General features: G+C 41.9%; 1 protein-coding gene across 5 annotated transcripts in view; it reads left to right on the forward strand.

Moving 5' to 3' along the window:
* The window catches only part of CUNH10orf71 (chromosome unknown C10orf71 homolog), a 29,702-nt gene extending 19,065 nt beyond the window's left edge, over positions 1-10,637 (forward strand). For 4 of the 5 annotated variants that reach the window (XM_018069137.3, XM_018069136.3, XM_018069133.3 and 1 more), the window contains 2 exons: positions 1,330-1,500; positions 3,257-10,637. In XM_018069137.3, the coding sequence (XP_017924626.2) occupies positions 3,433-8,076 (4,644 nt within the window). In that variant the 5' untranslated portion in view covers positions 1,330-1,500; positions 3,257-3,432 and the 3' untranslated portion in view covers positions 8,077-10,637. The remainder of the gene's footprint in view (positions 1-1,329; positions 1,501-3,256) is intronic. The other variant, XM_018069134.3, reaches the window with a different exon arrangement.
* The last annotated feature ends 7,234 nt before the right edge of the window (positions 10,638-17,871 follow it).

Raw genomic sequence — 17,871 nt, forward strand, 5'->3', positions numbered from 1 at the left:
GTTTATAGTTACTCTACTCACTTTTCAGCAAAAGTTCTCAGTTTACAAGGGACAGTATGTTTCTCCAGACCTCTATCCAGGAGATCTGAAAGGCAAGCTTCCTCCTAGTTCAGGTACCACCTAAATGCCAATAAACATTGTGCTGCTGTAATTTAGTCAGCGGCTCGTTGATGAGTGAGCAGAACATAATCACCATCTCCCACAGCTGTGTTGGTTTTGCACAGTTAAGAGTACCACAGAAGCAGTAAAATTGAAATTTAACCTCTGAGCAAAGAACTGAGCACACATCTCTGAAGAGATGATGCCCTTTTACATCTGTCTGCAGTCAGATGTAGCATTGTTTTTTGAGTTTTTTTCCTTTAGTTTTACATTTTTTTACCCAGACTTCTTAAGCAGACCACAGAAAGCTCTGATTGGTACAAGCTTATCCCTAAACACACTGATAACTGTCATTCCTCAGGTAAGGTCCAGCAGACCATCACAGTGGGTAGGCCCTTGTTGCCACTTTAGCCAGTAGGTTTTTAATATCGTGAGCTGACTCAAAAGTTTTCTTAGAGAAGACTGTGCTATTTGCATTACCTCAGGACCAGGTAGGAAATCAATATATTCTTGCAAAGATTAAGCAAACTAGCCTGAACCTTGGGAGTTTCCACAGCAAAAGAATGGCAGCAATGTATGTTCACCATAGCTGAGATTTCCTTTAGCATTTCCTGACTCTGATTCACGCATGGAAGCAAAAAGATGTTTTGTTTACTGCCCCTTACCATCCCAGCTGTCCACCTTTCCCCTCCTTTAGCACAGCGACTGTGAAAACCATGGACTTTCAAACATCAGCTACATTAGTTCCCAGTCCACCAGATTGACGTCTGTATTTATTGACAGTAGAAAGTCATGTACAGGTGGAGTGGAGGCACATATTTTCCTCTGAGTCCCTCTGAAAGGATAGCACAGCAGGGATGTAGACAGCAGCAGGGAAAAAATCTTCTGGCACAACCCTTCTTTTTAGCCAGGAGTTGTCACCCAGCCTTTGCAATGGGCAGCATGCCAGGAAACCACTGCTCACCCAGCTGTTAGTCTCTGCTGGGGCTACCTGAGTGTGCTGGAGATTGTGACAGTTGTTTGCTAGTAACCTGACTGCACTCCACAAGCTATCAAACCCTCCAGGTATTTGACTGTTGTTGCTCTGGGATGGATAGCTGCCTGTCTTTTTGTAAGAAATCCTGTAAATCACTCCTTGAATGGTTGCAAAATGTGAACAAACAAATTAATGAACAAATAGGAGACAATCTTCAGATCATTCGAACAAATGTCTTTGTTTTCAAATTGTAGAGTTCACTTAAGATCAAAAAAATGCTGAAGCTCAGAAACATCCTGGGACACTACTTCTATCAAATTTACATCACTGGACTATTTCTACCTTCTCAGTAAAGATGGTTAGAAAAGAAGCCAAATACAAGTATGTGAGTGAGTTCTAAAGAGAAGAAGCAAATTATGTGGCAAGTATGTACCTGTATTTCCCATTTTTATAATAGTTAAGGATCAAAACCAGGAGCAGGATGGTCTTTAATTTGTCTTGTCTTTTATCTTGCTGCATTATACACAAAAATTGGGGGGGGAGGTAAAACTCACTTTTGAAAAATCTTTGTACAAAGTAAGATGGAGAAGCTCTGTTAAGCTTATTTTATTTCTGGTGTAAATCTATTGTAGTTATGCATAAGTCATTGGAATTGCACGGCTGGAAAAACAGGATATAGATTCACTATGACACTTGGAGTCTAAAAATAGGTTGGCTGAGATTTTTTTAAATAGAAAAGGAAGGTGAGGAGTGTTTTCATTTGAAAAAAAACTGAGCCCAAGTAATTCAGCTGATAAGCTGATTAAGCTCAGCTCTGACTTTTCATATTTTGGCCAGCACCAATAGGGAAAAACAGACCCTTTCCAAGAGTCTCACTGAGATGGGCAAAGGTAGAATCATAGATTTGGACAGCTGGAGAGGCTGAAATCCAGATCTGAATTTCATTGCTCAGTTCTACAGAGGATCCAAACTTGAGATGGAGATATCTTCCACTTGCATAGAAGCTGCTACAGATGTGAACTGTGTTGTTTCAGCCCATCACAGGTTTGTAATGCCATTGTTTGAGGAAATGGAGATACAGATCAGACTTTCCTTAAAGAAAGAGTTTTAGACAGCTCTTGAGTATGCTTTTACACTGAGTCTCCTAGCAGTTTACTCAATACCCTGCTCAAGTCCTTAAACATGAGAATAAGCATCTGAAGAGTTTACAGAGAAAAATTGTAAGGGGTTTTAATGTATAGATTTCAAGTACAGCTGAAGAGTCTATTTTGCATTTCTTGTTCCATCCAAAGATTCCCCCATCCTGTACTCAGACTGACATGGAGATAGACAAAAACCCCAGGCTGTGGGCCCTGACTGTGCCTCATAATCAGGGATTAATGGAAGGCTGTGATATTTTATAGTTGTGTTGAATGGATTGCCTTTAGCTCTCAACCATTCTGGAACTGAAGCCAAATGTTCCCTATGCTACTTCAGTGGGTCTGCTAGAGTCCCCTAGACACTCCTGCCTTCTGCTGGCTAAGCTGATGTTAGCAGCCACTTCAGCTTCAGCACACCGACCCAACCCAACCGTATTCTGCTGTGGGTGGCTAAAGGACTGTACACGAGCAATATTTGCCTGGAACATGCACAATAAACCCTCTTTACCTGTGGGGCCATTTGGCTTTCTCAAACAAGGGTTGTGTTCACAGCGATTGTCACGACAAAGCTGTGACAATTAAGTTTTGTCAGCTTTTCTTTCATTTTGGACATAGTATGCAATGATGTACCCAGTGACATCTTTTTTTAAGTGATTTTCGTTACTAATTCTTCCTGGCCAAAAATGGCTAACCTTCTTTGCTAAATGCATGTGCAGCACTTGAAATCGTTTATGGTTGGAGATATGGAAAGAGAAATATTTGAAATTTGTGTCTCATGTCCTTGTTTAAGAGCAGAAGTAAAAAATATGAGTTAAACCTTTTTTTTTTTTTAATGGCTTTTTCCAGAAATTAAATTATCTACCATGAGCTGTTTGAATTGACCAAAATAACAATGATTTTTAATGTTGTTTATTGTGTTGCTAGCATCTTGTTTCTAAACATGTAGGAGCAAATTAGTCAATGACTGATATATCTGGAAAATGTTCTCTATCTGGTAGTGTTAATATAGGAAAATGATAATTTATTATTTTTGGCTTTGCAGAGAAGAAAATTTCCTTCAGCTATTCTGTAAGATGAGTCAATGTGCAGCCCCACTGTCCAGAGGAATGGCTTTGTGCTTGTGAATTGCAAAGAGCTGGAACTGCCTCACACAGCCACCTGCCTGTTCAACATCTGAAGTTAATCCTCTGGATAATTCATTAATGACTCTCATGAACAATGCAGGGAAATAAGAAACACACAGAAGGACATAGTGATTCCTCAAGTATTGGGAGTCTCCTGGATGACGCAGACAGAGAGGTGAGCAGCCTCACAGATCGGGCCTTCAAAAGTTTGTGTGTAGCAGAACTCGAAGACTCTTACAATGAACCAGAACTTGCCATTTCACCAGACTTTGCCCTCCAGTTGTCTGCTAAAATTCACTCAGGGACATTAAACCATGACATCAGGAAAAGCAATGTCTGTGACAAGCTAACAGCAAGAAACAATGAACATACAATATGGGCTTCAACATTCCAACAGTTACCAAAGTGTGCTCCGGAGGAGAAGAGGATTGCTAAAAATAACACCTTTGCCATGGAAAGGAAAACACTGAATTTGCCAGTCCCTGGTCCAACAAACAATAAGCATGTTTCAAAAGTGTCCTCATTGATTAAGACATTTGATAAGACTGCAGACCAAGGGTCAGGAAGTTCTCTGACAGCAAATAAGCAGCCCATTAAGAATAGCTTTCAAAAACATAAAATAAATCATGGAAATGATATTGCTTGCTGGGATGATACAGACATTTTAAGCATCCATCAGGAACTTTCTGAATTTTCTGAAGCTAGTCCAGGTAGTCACTGTCTCAGTGGCAAACATGAGCCACAGGAAAGACCTAATAAAGTGGACATGGGTTATGGTGGCTCTGATGGTTATTATCCTGTGCTGATTGAGATGTCAAAAGTAGCCAAGTCAAATTTTTCCCGTTCTTCTAAAAAGGCCTTAAAAAACAGAAACGTAAAAGTTAATGAACCAGCAAAAAAAGGTAATTTTCTTCACAGTGAGAATAGTGCCTTTGAATCATGGAATGTTCATCATAAAAAATTGACTGAAAAGGAGGAATTTGTTGATATAAAAATGAAAAAGGAAGGTCTTTCATACCTGGAAGAAGCACCATTTATTAAAGGATCCCACACAGGTGAACATAAATTGTCACCTGTCACAACCACTGCTGCTAAGAAGCAAGAGAAAGATTTTCAGATGAAGCCAATTCCACCAGAAACTGCTTTCCCTCTCCCAGCTATATATGTACCTCAGGGTCCCCTCCCTTCAGAAAACAAATTTCCTGCTGCTTTTCCTCCCACACCTCCCCCTAGGAACCATGCACACCAGGGTCCCCCTCGGCCACCCCCGGCCACACAGGCACTTCCTCTTCCACCCCCAACCCAGGAGGGCCATCCTCCAACACCCCCTACCTCTGACGCCCCTCCCGTGCCACCACCCCCAGTGCCAGCTCGACTTTCCCCCACTGCCATGTCCCAAGCCTCTGTCTCACCCCAGTCTATGTCCTATAGGATGGTTTCACCCTCACTAACGTTCCAGGCACCCAGCCCACCTCCACCAAGACCCCAGCCCATCTTAACTGAAGAGGAATCCCCCACCCCCCAACTGGGCAATACCTGTCCACCCTGGAGAAGACAGAGGGTTGCAGAAGGGGCAGCAGAGAGGAGACAGGCTGCAAAGGAGAAGTTCACAGACAGACACAAGACATACTCTTTGTCTGAAAAGCCGACTGGTACCAAACCTGGTCTGGATGTGACTCCTCTGGCTAAACAGGTAAACTCCCCTAGATCAATCAGTCCCTCTTTCAACATCACCGAACTCCTGACACCTGTCATACCACCAAAACAGGAGGTGGACACTGTTGAAAGTGAGCTGATCCCACTGACACCTCCTCCCACTGAGAGCACATCATCGAGAGACCATGAGGAGAGCAGCTTGGGCGATTATAGGTCTTGGGATAATTACAAATTGACAGCATCAAGTCTGTTATTCAACTTGAAGGATGTGCGTAAACGTGTTAAAAGCATCTATACCCCTTCTCCCCTGTTAAGGGCCTTGGAGGAGAAAAATAAAAATAGGGAAAATATACAGGAGAGTACAAAAATGGATGCCTCACTCTTGACTTTGCATGAAAACAGTAAGAAAAATATTACAGAGAAAGATGAATTGAGTGATATAGCTTCTGTACTGTCTAGCAGTGTTCAGGAACAGGATGATAAAACTGACCCAACTGGACACTTTGCAGACAATTACCTGACTTTGACATCACCCCAGACAACAGCAGACCTTTCCTTTTACCAAACTGGAGACAGTTTGCAGCAAGATGATTCAAAACATGAAGAACTGGTTAAAAGCACAAGGGATAATGAAAACTTCTCCTCATTCAGACATGAATCACATGAACCTGATTTAGGAAAACATCTGCAGTATCCAGCACAGAGACCGTTCAGTAGAAGCAATGAGGACAAAACACCTGGGCAGCCCATGCAAAATCACAGTGCCCAGAGTGAGGAAAATGAGAGACAAGCTGCTATTCAGAATGAAAATTTTGCCTTCAAAACACTCCTAAGCCAACTCTCACCAGTAGAAGATGTACCTTACAGTGACACCCAAACCAACATTGTGGTATCTGGCCATGAAGCACAATGCAAAAGAAGCACTAGTTCTTCGGAGCAATCTTATGTCTCCACAGTAGAGCAGCCACTTCAGGGGGAGCCATTTCTACAAGTGCCCGGGATGCAGACAGCATGCCTTCAAGAAAGCCAGAGGACTGAGAGTGAAATGGATGCAGATAGTAAGAAAAGAGACATGGAGAGAGGGAAAGAGGTTGGTGAAGATGAACTGCAATATTGTGCTTGTATCAGTCCTGATATTAATGCAGCAGAGAAGAGGGAAGAAAAGGTTACTGGGAATGAACAGAGGAGCTTAATGAAAGAGAAAGTAGGGAGAGAGAAAAGGGAAGAGGCCAATTGCACAAATTCTGCTTCTGACAGTATAACAGACACGTCAATCCCCAGGTGTGAGGAACCGCAAACACCATCATCTTCAAGCTCAACCAAACCCAGCCTGTTTATGATTAAAGATAACACATTCAGATCACCTCAAGTAATAAAGGCTGTCAAGCTGCCCCTATTCAGGTCCTTTTCCCTGGATGATACTGTTAGCAGCAGTTATAAGGAAATGGAACGTAGGTATATGCCCCCAGCAGTTTACAACAATCAGCACCGAAACTTGTTGCATGCCCAGGAGATAGGCTGGTTGGCGTCAAGACACAGAGGTCAGCAGAATGTGAAGGATGGAGCAATTGACAGAGAGAAAGAAGCCAGTGAACCTGAATCTACTTCAGCAACACTGGATCCCCATCTTCTGGAAGGTACGGAGACGTTTTCATTAGGGAAACTGATGAAAGAAGATAGAAAGACTTTTGTTTTGTTAACTAAAGGTGGGAAAAGGAATGAGGAAAGTATCTGCAGAAATAAGGAGAAGCCTCAGAATACAAAGGCGAGACACAGCTTAACACAGCCAATTATAGGTCTGGAAAATGACCAAGCACAAAACAACCCCAGCTATCCTGCAGAAATTAAAACGAACTACTTTAAGAATAATCATTTATCTAACCGCAAAGGTGGCTCTTGTGCAAAAAAAATAATCACTAGGGAGACAATTTCCCCTGTGACTGGCTCCATATCAGAGGACCACACATATTCTTCTGTATCCCATGATGCTTTAGAGGACAGCCTACATACAGAAGGTGCGCCGATTTTGTTAGACAATCTTATATGCTCTGCTGTTCCAAGTCCCAGGTCAGGCAGCACAATGCCCTCTCTTGCTGCCAGTTCATTGTCAGATAAACCAACTATTTCTGACCTTAGAGAGACAGAGGATGTTATAAACCCTGCCTTGCTGAACATGGCACTAAAGAGGCAAGCTTATACGCCTGCAGAAGAGACACCTGATTCAGCACAGAAGAACCTGCTTTCTGATGTTGCAGGGGAAGTTGTGAGGCTGGAGCCCGAGGGACTTGGTGAGAGAACAACAGGCAAGCCACCCACTGTACCACCAAAAACAGAAAAGGCTCTGCGTCGGGCTAAAAAGCTGGCAAGCAGGAGAAAAAAAGTGCAAGAGCAGCAGAAAAAACATCAGACTGAGCATACAGATGCTGTAGAGAGAAATCCTTCTCATTCTGGACAGACAATAGCATCTGCTTCACCCTTGGGATATTCTCCCTTCCATCCTCACCTTCACTCAAGTTTTACTCCCACAGAAACTAGTACTGGAAGACCTAGTGTTGCACCAGCAGTAGGCCCTTCACCCTCTTCAACCCAGCGTAAACTCCTCCAAGACCCTGACTCTGGTCAATACTATGTGGTTGATTTACCAGCTGAAGTTAATTTAAAGACATTTTATGACCCAGAAACTGGCAAATATGTTCAAGTCTCTCTCCCTTCCTTGGAACAGAATTTATACCAGTCCACCTCTTCAGAAATTAAGAATTCTCCCTATGCCTCCTACCCTAGAGTGTTGCCTTTACCAGCTTCCTCAGTAGCAGTGCTGAAGTCACCTTCTCAGCTCTCTAAACCTACCTGGTCAATATCTGCTGTACCAGGACCAGCCGAACTACTTGAAGACGTCCAGCAGGACTACAGATACACTGAATCTGTGGACACTCAGCCCTATATTGAACCAGCCTCTTACTCCTACAGTCAAGATGCTGAAGAAATTCAGGTTCACTTAGGAAAGGACATGAGCCCAACCCCAAATACTGGCATAGTGACCCTCACTGATTTAGGTGATTTTGCTGCTGAAGGAGTATCTTGAAAATTGAATAACAAAATATGCCAGCTAGTGTTTCTAAGAACTGTTTGGACAGACACATGCACACAAAAGCACATGCAGATTTGATGTTTGTACACTTTGTCTGAATCTCATTGTGGTTTGGGTAGGAAGGAAAGTGAAAGCTGACCATGTTCAAAGATGCAAGGTGATGAGCACTCTGAAGAAGAGTGAAATTTAGGAAGCACCAAATTATCAGTGAGATGAAGGGGCAATGCCAGCTAGACAAATGCATATGACAGTATGAAGCCACTGCTTGCTGCTGCTTCTGTTTTGCCATTAAGGAGGCTGGGATAGCCAAAGCAAGTGTCCTTTTACCCAGATATGTTGCATGACACATGAGACAAAATAAAACTGTGAGACCATCCTATCCATCCTATGATACCTAGGACAGATGCTGCATCTACTGAACTTTCCTCACTCACTGCCTTTGAACTATATTGACAAGTAGAAAGTATGTGGCTACAAATATGCCATATTAGCAAGATTCATTTTTTGCACACATTGATTACCCCAATGTTATTGACAAGAAGATTGTATACTGGATGCACAATACAAAAACCATGTCAAAAACCCTCACATTTTAAACAACCAAAATACACTTGCAGCTGCTCTAGACTTCTCATATACTTTTGCAGTGACCACTAACATACTGCTGAATTCTTTATATTTCTGATAATATCCAAATAGGTTCCCCCAGGGTCAGAGTTTATTTATAGTGCAACCTAAAACTTCAAATTATCTTGATACTTGGCCTGAAATATTTTGGTGAGTAACAAGGTTGAATGAAATCCCGTAACAGTATTTAATTGTTTGTTAGGACAAGAAGTTCTTTGCTTATTGTAATTGAAATGTGTTTTGTTTTGTTTTCAGGCTCCCATTGAAACATGGCACTAACTTTTAAAACCTGAAAAATGTACCTAATTTTGTTCTTGTGAATTCTGTGATTTAAAACAAACAAAAGATGCAAAACATCCAAAGTATTAATTTCTAGAAAAATGTTTCTTGAAATTATCAGTTTTCTTTAAAAGATCTGTATCAAAATATCACTCATCCTTGTGTAAGCTCTTTTTTATCATCGTAGATAATGAGGGAACCTAGGTGAAAAGATGAAAGAATTGAATGTAATGTGCCTGCTTATAAATATCTGTATTTGGAGTATTGGTTTAGGTTTTTTCTGTCGCATTTTCATACTGTTTTCCCAGTTAAAACTGAAGTGCAGAAGCTTTAAGGAAGAATAAAACCAGTGACTTTCAGCCTGATTCACATCTTGGGCTGCTTTTACAGGATTGCTTTCAGTGAAGCAGCTCTTGACTTCCTGAAAAGAAAGGGAAGAATCAGGCCTTTTGCTAATAAATACAGGAACTTCTCCACTCTCAGTGCTAATATTTATGGCAGAGGTTTTCAGTAAATTTGCCAGGATTGAAGCTGCTCTCAGAACACAGAGCAACACTCGGTGCTTTGACTCCTTCCTTAACCTGAATTCAGCTCTCAGCCTTCCTCCATCCCTGACAAGAACCATGTGTTCACAACCTGCCCTGATCCCACCAGACACTTCCTTTCACCAGTGTCATTTGCTAAAATGTTTCCCTTAGAGGTGCTAGACAAATACTAAGGGCATTGCTTCATTGATTTCAGTGGGGCTTGAATTTAGCCTTTAATGATTTTCTGAGGTTCATTTCACCTGTTATACATTTTGTGATTTGGTAGGTTTGGTTGCAGCAGGGGTGTGGGGTGGAAATGGAGAAGCTTGTACTGGTATGGTTTGGGTTTTGAGCATATTCAGCCAAATGCCCATATTTGAATAAACATTTATTGTTCAGTCTCCACCCTTGGAAGTTTTCAACATCTGACTGGATAAAGCCCTGAACAACCTGGGCTGGCCTCCAAACTGACCCTGCTTGAGCAGGAGGTTCATGCAGAGACCTCCTGAGATCTTTTGCAGCCTGAATTAACCTATGGTGCTGTTCTGCAAACACTAGAATTTTTAAATCAACTTTGACTTGGAACTCAGAAAATACAGTCTCCCCTGGGAAAGGGATCTTTTTGAAAGACATTAAAAAAATGAAAATCAATATTGTTTCAGGAACAAAGACTAATTTTCAAGTTGTTAAATTAAGGGAAATGGCTCTTATTATGAAATTTTTTCTTTTTTTTTGTCACAAATATTTTGCTAAACTGATGGTGCTATTCATGTTGCCCTTCTTTGTCACTCTATAGAGCATAACATCTATCCAGGATAGAGCAGAATATAATCCATGTTAAAATATAGACAAATAGATCTATTAGGTTTCCATGGTACATTTAGACAAAACCTATGTAATCTGAAAGCCTAGCAGAGTGTACAAGCAATTTTTTTTGGTGTGATATTACAAATTTAAATGCCCTTAACAGGCGCAAGTCAAGGAGTAGGCTCTCAGAGGACACAATAAACACTTGCTTTCCAAGGGAAGACTATGGATACAAAGTATCTGTGCACAGATTAAAAAAATAAATGGTAATATGATAACAAAAATGTATGACTGTATTAAAAAAAATCCCTTTTACTTTGTTAACTGTCATTTGTTTTGTAGATATGCGCATTTCTGCACCCTTTTATGAAGGGTCTTCTTAAACTCTTCTTGTGGAGAATGGGATGCTCCATTATACTACTTCTAGGTATCTGAGGAAAGCAGGGTGTACTTTTCACTCTGCTGTGAAGGTAAACTGAAACATGGGCACCTAAAAAGGAGTCCTAACTTGAATAACATATACGTTTCAAGCAGGACTTCTTCATTTCTGTCTATCCTTTCTGCTCGCTTCAGGGAGCTGCGTTCACAGTGGACTGTGTCTCTGAACTGGTCCCAGAGGGAGTTTCAACATAGAGAATTTGTAGCTAAACTTTTGTAGCAAGGTGGGGGGTCTTCTCCAAGGTAATAAGTGACAATACCTGAGGAAATGACCTCAAGTTGCTCCATGGGAGGTTTAGATTAGCTACTGGGAAAAATTTCTTCACTGAAAGGGTGTTCAGTCATAGGAATAAGCTGCCCGGGCAAGTGGTGGAATCACCATCCTTGGAAGTGTTCATAAGGTGTGGTGAACACTTGGTGCTAGGTTAACTGCTGGACTCAATTATTTTAGAGGTCTTTTACAACCTTAATGATTCTATGAAATGAAACAAACAGAACAGATGAGAAAGTGGTTCTTTTCATGTATCCAGAGCTTTCCCTAGAGCACTTTACCACAGAGATTGAAGGATGTTATAAACACAAAATGTTTACGTGTTAAAAGGAAGACAAAGTACACCTTCGAAATAACAAATATTTTTCTTTCCTTGCCCTTTTTTGTTTGTGTTTGTTGGAGGGATATTTTCCATTGCTGCTGTGGGAAACAAGGCTGGAAGAGGTCAACACCAGGCAAAATGACAGCTGTGAATTGACCCCTTTCTTTGGGGAAGGGGTGCTATGGGAAACGTGCAATAATAGTCATGAAAGCAGTTGTAGGAAAGCACTGTTTCATGACAGTGATATTAAATCATAGGTTAAAGAGATGCTGAGACAAACTAAGCTAAATTCTGCCTCGCTAGCAGACGGGAATTAGGACTAAAGAACACAGCAGGTTTTTTACATGTGTGGAAGTACGGTAGGCTGAAGGTAACAGAGGCCATTGTTTTCACTGTTTCCCTTCTCCTACATGTGGCCTTTTTGCATGTTGCATTTCTTGGTGCCCTGAGGCTTGTTTACAGTGGTGATTCTTCCTTAGCAGATGTGGCTGAGGTCGAACCTGACTTACACCTAGTCTTTGGTTCTAGGGCCAGAACTTCCTCCTTTTGGACCTCCTCCTCCTGAGGCAACTGCAATGCCTCCAGTCAAGCTGTCACATGTCAGACTTGGACTGCAATCCCACAGCCATGGCTTTGTCCCAAGGGCTTGAATTTCCTCGTGCAAAATGCTGGTTTTGTTTTAGAGAATTCGGTTTAATTAAAATGGCCTACAGGCATGGATTTTTGTCAACTCCTCCTTGGGTGTTCAGTGCCTTCCTAAGTAATTTGTTCAAGAAGATGTGTGTCATTGGCACGTTCCATCAATGCAACTGTATTTGCAAATAGGTAATTATTTATTAATTAATAAACAAAATAAATGGGACTTGTTTTGCAATACTTGAATGCCTTTTAGCCAGCTTTTTCATTGCAATTATATGTCTTTGTAATTTTGTCTCCAGTTATGCTGGCAGAAAAAGTTGACAAGAGGGAATTGTGTGTGTGCACGTGTGTGGTACACAGTTAAAAGATCTAGGAGATGACAGGATGCAGGGCTCCATCCCCTTCCTCCTGTTCTTAAAGAGAGGGAACAGAAAGCTGGGCAGAAACACCATTGGTCCAGGACTCCTGTGGTCATTCTCACCCCTCCCTGCTGTGCAAGGACAGTGGTCTGGCCAGAGGACCTTGGGAATGTGGTGCCAGCACCCAGTCGAAAAGCACTGGAAGAGGATCACCTTCTTACCATCACCCCGAGGACATCAGGGCTTTTGTATTCCCTATGCCCCATCCATCTGGGGGAAGCTACTAGGAGTGTAACTTGGTGTAACTTGCTTTTTTTCACATTTCTCCTCAGTTTCTCTTACTGTATGTTGCATTATTAAACACAGGAGGGACTCTTCTCAAAGTGATTTTGGCTCAGTCCTTGTCCAGACTGTCAATTTTATTTAGGTCTGCTCTACTTTGGTCCCTGACTAACCAAGCAGTCCTTGCTGACAGCGAAAGTGTTACTGTGATTTGAATATAACAGATCATATGGAGAATAGTTGGCTAGTTATGGGTTTTACCAGAAATACACTGAGAGATTTGCATATGTGTATTTGGGGGATACACTCTGTTTCCTTTCTGAGTAAATAAAGAACTTTAAGTTTGATCCCCTCCCTCACTGAAAAGCAGCATCAGAAGCTAGTGATATTGTACATGATGAGTTACATGGGCTCTAGTGAATGCATATAAATGTGTAATTTGGAGGAAATGGTGTACATCAGTCATTTTTATTAAAGAAACTCTGCTTCAGAGCCTTATAGGAGATAGAAAGAACGTGGAACACTTGCATAAATTGAACTTGAATGTGGGGGGGGGTTGTTTTTTTGTAAAATGCTCATTATAACAGCAGAGGTCAATGATTGATTTATTTTTGTCTTTAGGATGATTACTCGGGTCTTATGATGATCTCACATTTACCACTGTCCCTTGATATTAAACATAACATTGTAATTATGGGGTTTAAATGGATAGGGAATGGCTGAAAATGACCTGTGGTCTTCCCTTGCTTCTTTTGATATTCTCAAAGTTTTCATGATGTTGCTTTTTCACATTAGATAGTCAGGTCTTTGGTACTCTATGGCCAATTAGAGACTTCTTTTAATATGTTATTGAACATACTTAGAAAGCAGCATTTCAATAGCACAGAAGAGAAATCATTTATGTCCCAACTGACTAAAGCTCTGTGTTTTTATTAAAGTAGATTTAACTCAAGCCTTGAGGAAGCAGCTTTCAGTCCTAAAACATAAGCATTTTCCCCTGTCGAAGTCCATTGAACAAATTGAGACCTGGATACTTTGAAAGAAGGAGAGTGGGAAGACCCTGTGAGAAGCAGGGACAATCTTTGAAATCCTTCTAGCAATGAAAAGAAGTTGATTTCCAGCAAAAAGTAAAAAAATGTTCAAAGCTGGAAATGCACTTTGAAAAGTCAGGCCTTGTCAAAGGCAAAGCTGCCTGACAGGCTGACTCTTCCCTGTGCTGGCTTGGACTCCCTTATCCTGGAGCTCCCCAGTGTGTTCACACTCCTGCCCACTGGCATTCGGTGTCAGAGCTTTGTCTCATCACAACTGTCCCTTTGGTTGGTTAAAACTGGCACAGGAAGTGGCAACATTCAGAGCACATAAAAGTGGAATTACTGCTATGCCAGAGTTGTCAGTGTTGTCACCAAAAACATGGAGCATTTCAGATGAGCTAAGGTGGCCTTCTTCAGGATCTTCCTTATATTGACAGACCACAGATGGCAGACAGACTCTGAGATAAACATTGATCCTTCTTTCTGTTCCTAGCACTGATAAGCTGTGGGAGATGAGAACTGGATATGGCCCAAGAGAGAGTCTTTCCTTGATTGCACTGAGATTGCTCAAAGTCTATTGGCAGAATCAGTTTCTGCTGGTGAGCACTGACTGCCTGAACAAGTCCCCTGAGACTGCATCCCATGAACGTGGGTGAAAACATTCCAGCATTATTCTATGCCAAAGCTGTGCTATTTGAAGTTTTCAAAAGGAACAGTCAGGAAAAAAATGGAAGGAGAATGTCATATCACTTTATAATGACAATGTTATTGTTGATCAATATGGATGTTTACCTATATAGAGGTGTATCTAAGTATGTCTACAAGTCTATATAAAATGAGATACAGTATTCATGTTCTTCTGAAGTGTCTGGACATAGTCTAAAAAGTGCTCTTGAACTATTCTTTGCATCTCCCATCTGTCAGTCCACATGTTCTATTACTTGTCAGGTCTGCCCCAGGAGAGCTCCATTTTCCTCTGGGATTCCAATGTTCCACTACCCCAGGGAGATGAACGTTTGCATCTTTCCATACTCTTGCCAGGGCTAGGGTTGCACCTAGGGTGCCCTCATACCTGCATTTCTGCTGGAGGAGTGAGTGGTTGCCCACACACAGTCTCCTCTTGCTGAAGGCGGTGCAGTTGGTGAGTCCTGAGCCAGGCAGGTGGACTGGGCCGGGCAGAACTGTGAAGGGAGATGGAGATGCCCTTTTGCTTAAGACTCCCACTTTGTGAAACACCTGCACTATCAACCTGAGACAGCAAACACATCTCCTGGCAACAGAATCAGCCCCTAGAGTTCAACCCAGCAGCAGAACTGGCCTTAGCACTGATCCTGCTCACAGTAAACTCCTTACCTTAGCAACCAGATGAGCCCTAACATAAACCAAGCAGGATCAAATACCAGCTGGAGTACTGGACCAAAAACCTACTGACACAGCCAAGTCACATGCCTGCACCTTAGCAAGAATTTTCCAATAAAACAACTTCCTGGCTGAAAAGGAGATTGCTTTGACAACACTGAAATTGCTGGTAAAAAAAAAATTGTACATTTGGAGTGTTGTTTTTTCCAACTGTTGTCTTCTGAACTGGGAAATTTGATCAAAAGTTATTGAGAAGTCCTCATTTGCTTACATGGACATCTGTGTAAACAGTCCTGGACCTTTTCTTTTGGACTGAAACATTTTTTTAAAGAAATCATTAATTTAAAAACAGATATTAAAAATTTGAAACTAATGCAAAAGTTTTCAAATATCTCAAAGTGTTTCCAATAGTCCATATTTGTTTATTACTTTGTAGTTTGTTGGGCTGAATATTGTTTTGACTTTTGTTCTCCCCATGTTTGTTTTTTGTTTTGTTTTTCTTTGGGGTTTTTGTTTTGTTTTGGGGGTTTTTTGTTGTTGTTATGGTGGGGGTGGTTGGTTGGGGTTTTTTTAATCCATTTTGGAATGAGGAAGAGATGTCACCATCATCAAAATCGCTGTGTGAGGAGAAACCAGTTTCTGAGTCACAGACAAGTGCTCCTAGCACTGGCTGTCACAGATGAGCCACCCTGGAGCTCCCTCTTTTGCTGGACTGCCCGTGGCTCTGGATACAGCTGCCATGGTACTAGCTCTGTGCTGACAATCTTCTTATTGACACTGCGGGGGGGGGGGGGATGTTCCTGCTGATGACTCACTGTGTTTTCAAGTGGCAGAGGAACCTGGCTGTAGTTTTATATCCTTGTGGGCATCTAAGACATGTCTAGTGGTGTGCAATATCTGCATCCCTGGAGTATACTAAGAGAGGTTATCTGATCAGGCTCAGCAGGACACTAACTGCATGGTTTGCACTTGTCAATTTTTACACTTCTCATCTGAGAAACCCAAACAACAGCCTGGTCCTTGGAAAGCTTCCAGTCACACTCACGCTGTGGGAGTGGCACTAACGTAAGGGCAGTGGTACATCCACACTCTGCTTGAAGTGCTCCTTCAGCACGTGCAGCTTTGTCAATAAAATGAACAAATGACAGTGGCAGTAAGGCCTCCCTGTAAATAAAGCTGACTCAGTGTAAAACTAAGGTTTTATAAATGTGACTGTGTCTATACTGTGGGCATTTGGTGGAATATCATTGTCAGCCACAGTCATGTTTGCCTGATAGGGCTGAGCAGGAGGAAGCCTGTGATGCTCAGAGGCCATAGATAAAACCAGATCCCAACACATGCTTTTTATTACAGCTAATCCTAAATCCAGCCTGAATCAAACCAAACCCTCGCTCATTCCTAATTCCCCCAGATTAATGCTCACATTGCTGTGTGTATGCTGTTAATTAATGCAGCACACAGCAGACATCATCTTCCATACCATGCTGGGCTGTTTTAAGACTTTTTCTTTTCCTCACCACTTATTGCCATCTCTGCTGGCAGAAGCACTGGCAGAGAGCAGGGGGGAAGGATGAAGTAAGAGCAATGTGCTTCAAAGGTGTAATCATTTACCAAAGTGATTTCTGGCCAATGCAATTCTCCCTTCCAGCAGGTACTAAAGTTTGCTTTCCTATGGGCCTTGTTAATTTGTGGCCCAAATATGACCATCCTGACATGCAGGAGCTATTTTGTTTGGGCACATATAAGTCCCAGAGACAGAGACTATGAAATCTAAGCTAAATCACCTGCCCAAGCAGTTGCAGCAGGAGCAAGATATCTCCAGTACCTCGGCTCCTCTTTTCCTGTCTCATTAATGTAATTCTAAAATCTAGTTAATAACGATGACTCTCATTCATTCACTCCTCTCCTGTTTTCACAGTGTCTGGCTAACAGTGTATTGCAGAACAGAAGAGTCCCAGCGTCACTAATTTTAGTATGTATCTGATTCATCAGACTGGTGCAAAGGCATAGCTCTTAACTCAGCAGATTATATTTTTAGAAGTCTGATTTGATCAGAACTGGATAAAAACACAGAGTTTCCTTCCTTCACAAGAGGTGGCTTCCCAGCCTCAGCAACTCTCTAGACACTTGAGATTTTTACAGAGCAGCAGACCTACAATATTTTAACCCAAAAAAAATTAATCCCATCAACCAGCTACTTCAATTTCAGCTAAGATCGAGTAATCCCTTTGTGAGGAACAAAGAGTATCACTTTGATCTTCAGCTGTACTGCTGCTCATCTCTGGTGATGATGTGATGCAGACAAGGCAGCTTGACATTGAGCAGCAGAGTCACTGGGAGTCCCAGTGAAGGGACAAGTCATCTCCCAAGCTATGGAGGCTGGTTCAGTTACTGAAAAGAGGGACCCCTTAGCAAAAAATACCTCCCTTTGGTGTGTCTGTACTGAATAAAACAGAGTAAAGTGGGGGTCACGTTGGCTTGTCATGGTGCAAACAGATCACTAGGAAAAAAACACTGAATAAAAAACACTCCTCCTCCCTTTCCTTCCAGTTTGGACCCATGTTGTGACTCCACCCCACAGCCTCATAGTGGAGGTAGGGATAAAACTGTGCAGTGAGTCCTGGGCTTTGCTGACAAAGTGCTCTGTGGGGTGCATGAAGCTGACTCACCTAAATGCTGCTCCTCCCCTGCGGAGGGAAACCCCACCAAAAAAAAAGATGAAGCTGCAATTTGTGTGTGCATATACACACACACACACACATACAGACACACACACACACACACACACACACACATAGAGACACACACACACACACATACAGACACACACACACACACACACAAATGC

The sequence above is a fragment of the Manacus vitellinus genome, unplaced genomic scaffold (genome assembly GCF_001715985.3).
Source record: "Manacus vitellinus isolate BGI_N305 unplaced genomic scaffold, ASM171598v3 scaffold_15_pilon, whole genome shotgun sequence".
Lineage (NCBI taxonomy): Eukaryota > Metazoa > Chordata > Aves > Passeriformes > Pipridae > Manacus > Manacus vitellinus.